Genomic DNA, 7,492 nt, shown 5'->3' on the forward strand with positions numbered 1-7,492 from the left:
TTACCTAACATTTAAATTGTTTTATAGGTTTCGATAAAAGTTACTAAATGTCTTATGTTGATTTTCAAAATGTATAAAATTTAGAGTCGTGTTCAGAACGAGATTTTGTTTATTTATGAACATACTTATCGTTGTAAATCATTTCAATTGATTCATACTTTTAGGATATTTGAACATAGCTTGGTATGTGTCTATATTGGCAAGTGACAATTGTACTTGTATGGCACTTTTTTTCAGAATTGCGACGTAGTTACTTATTTTTTTTAATGTTGACCTTTTTAATTCGGCAATCTTAAATTGGTACTCTTTTTTGGGACTGGCTAAAAACACTATCAAATTACTAAATACACAAGAAATAAAACACAAAATCACTTTAAACGTATATTCTTATACACTTTCTTGTACGGGTGGTTCATAGCCCTCAGGACGCTCAGATTTGTCACCCGCCTCGCCGTGTTTACCGCCGCCGCCTGTTACAGATAAAAAAATTTCAAAAGAGGAATAAAATCGTTAGGAATGCCTTTTTAAATTGAGTGTTGTCAGCAATAAAATCAAAAGGGAACACAAGTTTTCATCAGATGTGTGTCATTGCGAGCTAGGTGGATCATCATAAGTATATAAATAATTATAAATAGTAAAATTAAATCTAATTTTAATTTAAAATATTAATTTCAAAGAATAAATAAAGAAGTACATATAAGTACACTGCACAAGTATTGAATATATTTTCGATTATTTAAAATAAATAAGTTGCTATACAATGAATTTAACATTATAACATACCTTCTCCATGCAATTCCATAAGCTTAGCAATTTCGAAACGCGGCCTCTTCAGTACTTTCACCTAAAACAAATGTAAAATTGATTATTCTCAAATAAAAAAAAAAAACCAGACCTATTTATATTTTTATCATATCAGCTGTTAAAATCAAAAGGGAACACAAATTTTCATCAGATGTGTGTCATTGCGAGCTAGGTGGATCATCATTTTGGAACAATTTTTATACCTCAAGATTTCTTCTAAGTTATGGCAAGTCTTTTTAAAAAATAACTCACACAGGAGATTTGAACAAATGATGAAATAAGTTGACTCTTCACACCATTCAGTGTGCTTTTAACCAAGCATTTGTTATGTACCAACTGACATAATTTTTTTTGTCATAGTGGGCAACTGAGCTAAGCGTAAGCGTAATCGACCACCGCCTATGATCATCGAATGCGCTGTCCCCTTTTTAGGAGCAAGGGAAAATGAAATAATTGACGATTGGAAAAAAGGAACAGATTAGAAAAAGGAAACGGGACTATTATAATGATTTGTTCCATAAAAACTAACCTTCCTGATGCACACATCCCTCAACGGGTAGATGCTGTGGCACACCTTCTCGATGTCCTTAGCTATCGAGTCGGGGATGAGTTTGTTGACGACCTCGCGGAGCTCAGAGTTGGCCACGTCGCGGGTGATGATGTCGCACATCTTCTTTCTGATCACTCGCACCTGTGGCACCAAGACGTTATGTTAAAGCCCCACATTCAAGGTAAATAGTTTTTGAGCAACAATTGATCGACAATATTGTTTGAATATTAAAGCTGTTCGGAGAAGAACATACAAAATTGGTATTTATTCAATTAGAAGTGCTTTTGCATCATCTTAACATGCGTTTTACCATTTATCATCAGTTCAGAAAGTAGTTTCTACTGTAGTTGCTATTTAAAAGCATGTCAACTTTACATTTAAATAATATGCCAAAGAACTGTCTTGTGGTTCTTAGGCGGCATATTCGATGGATTTTCAACTACATTTCACTGTAGCGTCAACTCCTTTCTTATTGCAGCAGAGCAATATTTTCTGTACAAATTATTTAGAGACTATTATAATTAATGCATTTATATATAGCGTTGTTTCAGATAAAGAGAGAACAACAACGCAAGTTTCTTAAATCGAAGGAAAGATTTATTTATAAACTAAATAAATGTAGCAACGACACAATGAGCCAAAAATAATAAGTATAAAGGGCATTGTTTTAAGTGCGGTAGCGTTTATTTATGCAGTATGTAACGATATAAGGGTCATGTGTAAACCCATATATAGCTGGACTGCAAAATGTATCAAATGTTTGAGCATTTTATATGACTATTCTAATATAATAGACAGGAATTTTGCACGCTTAGTTAAGTGAATAAAGTTAACAACACATTTTTTAAACAAACTTTTCATTACAGCATTTCCTAGGATAAAGATTCACATGTGGACACAATGTGATGGGAAAATAGTTTCTTTGAAGTTTTATTTTACATGATTGTACGAATGTAGATACCATTTTTACTAGTAGTGATCTTTTAAAGTTTTAGTCATTCGATATGACATACCTGAGTGTGCTGAGCATAGCATGTCTTGCGCTGACTCAGCGAGTCCTTGTTGGTGAAACCGATGCAGAACACGCGCAGCAGGTAACCGTCGGTGGTCTTGACGTCAATGTTCGCCTCGATCAGCGTCTGCCATTTCTTGACCATCCATCTGTGGATAATATCGAGTATTAGTTAAATTAAAGGGTTTAAAAGTAATATCAGAGTCTAATAATGCAAACAATTGTTTAATGATGATACAGGATGAACAAACCCAAGCATAATTAAGTGTTATGTGCCTGCACTACATACACCAAGTTGTTAGCAGTTTGAGACAATATAAAAGGTATAAGATGCTGCCACATGCATATATTAAAATTGAAGAGATATGTAATTATGTAGTTAATATGGCACATAGAACATGTGCTGTATTAAATTGCATATTGTTATTATCATATTATTGATTTGTTATTTTATTGATTATACTTTAAGACTAAATTGATAGTAGGGTACGAGTTTATATTACAGTTGGGTTTTAGTCGGTAAGAATCCAACATAACCCACAGCTCCACCCCGGGTGTTGTGGGTATCTTATGTAAGATTTCCCCACATAAAAAGGGTATGAGTTTATAACGTTATGTGCCCATAAGAATTTTTTTATAGAAATAACTGTAGCAAAAAGATGAGTACATCAGTAGATATGTCTACAGAGGCAATTTCATGTTAATGCTTATAATATCTGCAGTTTGAAACGATATAAAGGCCAGAACAGCGTCTTTATATAGCTGGACTGCAGTATTTAAAAAATAATATGTAAGTTCAGTCATACAGAGAATTAAATATTTGAGAATAACAGTTGTACAACCATCATCTAATATCAATAAGTATCATTTAGTTATATCTATACTCTTCTTTCACAAGATACTCAATTCATATATAGTATAATAGGGCACAATACTGTAGCGCTGAGTGATGCGTGGGGTAGATAGCTGAGCATGGATATAATGCTAAAATAGGTAAATTTTTTATCAAAGTCTTACCTGAGCTTGTCAGTGGTGAGGTCCATACCATGGAAGTTGCAGAGCACATTGCGCCCCTGGACGTCCTCGGCAATGAGACGGAATTTACGGAACGACCTAATAACATACATATCTTATAATATGATTAACATTATTATTGTAAAAAGTCAAAGGTTTTTAATTATTAGGTTTTATTAGGTTCAACTATGTTAATTACAATATTTAATTAGACTATTTACTGCCCGATGGCCCATACATAAACACAATGGCATTCAGAGATAAAATACATACGGTCCTGAGAAAGAACTTTTGGAAATCTATACAGTAGAAAACTTTTGACACTTCTTTGTAAAGATTGAATTTTATACACAAGGTAATAAATGTTGGTTTAATGTGAATTTTCAAAGAATATTTCATTGAAATTGTGCATAAGAACTACTGCTACTTTTAGAAATTAAAAACTTTTCAACGGATTTTAAACGCGATTTATTCATTATATTATTAACCCGACGTTTCGAACACTTTACAGTGAGCGTGGTCACAGGGAGACTAGACAGTCTCCCCGTGTTTTTAATTTCTAAATGTATAATACACGCGTGAAACCTAACACAAGAAAATACTATACTGCTACTTCACCTAAGCAGAAAGGTAGTGTCCATGCTGAACAAACATTATTAGTGTACTGCAGTATATAGTGTATTGAGCAAATAACTAACAATTAAGATATCAGGTCAAATGTATTTCTGATAAATTAATATCAACTTTAGACTTTAAAAAATAAATGGATCCAAAATTGAGTCTAGCTATAAATTAACAAAATACAATTACCTTTCAGCATCAGTATCAGCTTGCAAGTCAGCGAGTGACACTTCAAAAACACGTCCTTTCAGGCCCTCAGATGCAATTTTTGTTCCCTAAAACACAGATCTTATTAAAAGTCAGCAAGAGGCAGGCTAACGTTACCATTGTTATAAATATTATATCAGTGATAAATCAAAAGGGAACAAAGTTCTCATCAGATGTGTGTCATTGCGAGCTAGGTGGATCATCATTTTAGTAACAGTTTAATTAATGCATCATCAACATCATCATCCAGTTTGTATAAACATTATGATTCTATTTAACACTAGCTGCGCCCCGCGGTTTCACCCGCGTAAGTCCGTATCCCGTAGGAATATCAAATTAATCATATCTTGTGATAGAGTAAACCGATTTCGATGAATCAAAAACTAAGTTATACCACAAGTTGCGTATAATTTTTGTATATAAACATTGTCTGCATTTAATTCGTAGATTTTACGTGATGTGCGCACAAACAGACAAAAATTTCAAAAATGATGGAAATGAGTTCTGTTAGTTATCTTTTCACACATTGGCTATTTTTTTTCTATATTTTTTCAATGTACAAAAATGACTTTTAGATGTTTGAAATGTATTAAATTTGTGCTTGTACATAAAATTGACTCGAAAAAAAAAAATACTTGGTTAAATACTTTTTCTTTCGTTTGGAGAGCACATGTATGAGTTAAAAGTGTATGTAGAAAGGCGAGTAAATTTCACGAGCAAAATTTATCAACACTCACGACCTTACATAGAAGATCTTCAAATGTGTTCAGATAATCACGAAATTGTTGCGAAATAGAGTTATTTCACACGTGGTTACACTTATAAATAACTGGTATAACCCAAGTTTGTATCAAAAGACTAGTAACAATGCATTTAGCATTCAACTCATGACTAACATGTGGACATAAAGCTATCGAAAAATACCTGAGTACGGTTGACAAGGGTTGTGCCCACTTGTCTCTTGTTGAACATGGAAGGTGCTTTGACATCGTACCAATCCTTACGTGTGAAGGGATCAACACTGAAAAGTAAAAACAGGTTAACATATAACCTACAAATACAACTTACCGCCGACTTGTTTAATTACATTGAACACTTCAAATATCGAAAAAAGAATGAGGAGAAGATTAATTATTAATTAAGCTTCGTAATAAAGAGCTTTTTGGAATCACTTATAATTTATAACTATCTACAATGACACGAGACACGAACTTCATCCACTATTATTTCAAACATCACTTTCACCGGCGGGATAATAATTGATAAAATATAGTATGCAATTATTATATTATCCATTTTGAGGATTATTCCGAACTTACATCTTCTTCTTAACACCCTTTTTACCGCCTTTCGAGAGGCCTTTATTTTTACCGACCGCCATGTTCGCAGTCAAACTTGTGAAAGACAAATTTTTGTTTATGGTTGGCACAACTGTCAACTACATTGTTTATGGCAATGGAGGGGGTGAATATGAGGATAGATTAAAAATATTGCTCGTATCGTTATGAATGTTTCTTATCGAATTAAGTGTTCTACATTTTATTAAAGAAATACTATTCAAACTATTTTTCTTTATTCACATACCTATCTACTTTGTTTTTTCATAAATGATAATAAATATAATTTAGTTCAATGATTTATTTATTTTTTATAGTAGTTTGTATTCAAGTAATTGTTAGCATTCCGTACAAGGGATGGGAAAACGGGACGCTATTACTAAGACTTCGCTGTTCATCAATCTGTCTGTCTCTCCGTTCATCGGACTGTATTTTATGTAGGCAGTTATGATAGTTGAAATTTCTATAAATGATGTTTTGTTGTTGCTTCTACACTAATTAATAATACAAAAATCTAGGTCATAAGTTGGGTGATTTTTTTTTTCTATTTTCTCAAAGACCGTTACCATTCTGACCCAATCATTTTAATTTGATAGTATATCTATACTCGTTGCTTAATAACAATTATAAGCTACACTAAAAATGAAAGTACTCTTTGGATAGATATATTTGTATAGTAGACTATAGACGTGTGAGCGTAATTGAGTATAGAACTTGAAGGTTTCGATTTCGATGTCTGGTGAAGCCAAACAAAGCTTTAATCGATCGAGCGATTGAACCATTAGGCTGGGTACAAGAAATTAACCTTTTTGCTCGAAATGGAAAATCGCTCTGTAGAACAGATGGAAACATATCTGCCATTTAATCTATAAAATAAAATCAAACCTAAATTATAAATTTCATGAATTGGCTAAAGTGAAGTAGATACAATATCATAGCATTTACACTTTTCTTAAGGCTTGAGTTATAAACCTCCTTAAATCCGGAGATATCCTTAAATGAGAATGATCTTTCAATTAAAAAAACAAAGTCAATAAAATAATCACTTTATTTAATAAATCCACACATTCATTTCATACCATTTATTTATACAAAAAAAACGTAATCATACACACAAAATAAATTATAAATAAAAAAACGGCAAAGTATAGTGACAAATGCGTAACTATACATTTTTTTTTCTTGTAATATTTCGTTAACGCGTTTTAAAATTTTAATATTTTTTTTAATTCAACTAGTTCAACAATCGCAAGTCAAGTCAAGTCGCTTTTCCCTTTAAAAAGTCCCATTCACAATTTCGATAATTTGCTGATGGCAACTAGTGTTTTTGTAATTAATGATTTATTTATTCATTTTAGAACGGTCTGACTGGTAGAAATGACCGCCATGAGAGAAGACTAGCAGATGCGGCGTTGTAAGCGTCTAAAATAATGTTGCCAGTTATTAATTTAAATCCCCCCGGGTTAGGTAGATTAATGTTAAAAATTTTAAAGAATATTCGCCTATATAAGTAAAAATGAATATCCATATAAGTATAGGTATTCATTTTTACTTTGATATATTTATTGATTTTGCAAGAATATCGAAAATATACAAAGCAATTATAACATTAATTAATATGTAAACATTTTCTAAGAGATATTTAGCAACCATTACATTCCATTGTGAATTTTGAGTATTTCAATGCAATCTTTAATAAATCAGGGCTTTTATATTTTTATAGGGATAAAGTCCTATAAAAACATACTGGCCTTGACCGTTTTTTAAAACATAGCTGACCTTCCAAATGTACATACATTTGCCGTGGACTTCTTTCTTGGCGCACACTCTGACAAGGTTATGTCCTTTTTGATCGGAAACTTTTACTACAAAATTAGTATTATACTAGCTTAAAATATAATTGAAAAGTACCTATAATTTACTTAAAATAAAATAATGGAATGATTT

At 32.1% G+C, this 7,492-nt stretch overlaps 1 protein-coding gene across 1 annotated transcript; it reads right to left on the reverse strand.

The window, feature by feature from the left end:
• Positions 1-368: 368 nt before the first annotated feature.
• LOC119838109 (40S ribosomal protein S3a) lies at positions 369-5,678 on the reverse strand. The gene is made up of 8 exons (XM_038363924.1): positions 5,528-5,678; positions 5,133-5,229; positions 4,191-4,276; positions 3,384-3,479; positions 2,368-2,515; positions 1,334-1,495; positions 784-844; positions 369-470 (listed from the first exon to the last, which is right to left on the reverse strand). The coding sequence occupies exons 1-8, from the start codon at positions 5,587-5,589 to the stop codon at positions 388-390; spliced, it is 795 nt and encodes a 264-aa protein (XP_038219852.1). The 5' UTR covers positions 5,590-5,678; the 3' UTR covers positions 369-387.
• Between the last annotated feature and the right edge of the window lie 1,814 nt (positions 5,679-7,492).

The sequence above is a fragment of the Zerene cesonia genome, unplaced genomic scaffold (assembly GCF_012273895.1).
Source record: "Zerene cesonia ecotype Mississippi unplaced genomic scaffold, Zerene_cesonia_1.1 Zces_u001, whole genome shotgun sequence".
Taxonomy (NCBI): domain Eukaryota; kingdom Metazoa; phylum Arthropoda; class Insecta; order Lepidoptera; family Pieridae; genus Zerene; species Zerene cesonia.

Bases quoted from the DNA above. Each gene is read 5' to 3' on its own strand.
- LOC119838109 (XM_038363924.1), bottom strand. From the start codon at position 5,589: ATGGCGGTCGGTAAAAATAAAGGCCTCTCGAAAGGCGGTAAAAAGGGT. The intron at 5,230-5,527 runs GTAAGTTCGGAA...TTTACTTTTCAG, and splicing joins AAGGGTGTTAAGAAGAAGAT to TGTTGATCCCTTCACACGTA. The intron at 845-1,333 runs GTTAGTTTTTAT...CATTTGTTTTAG, and splicing joins GGGATGTGTGCATCAGGAAG to GTGAAAGTACTGAAGAGGCC.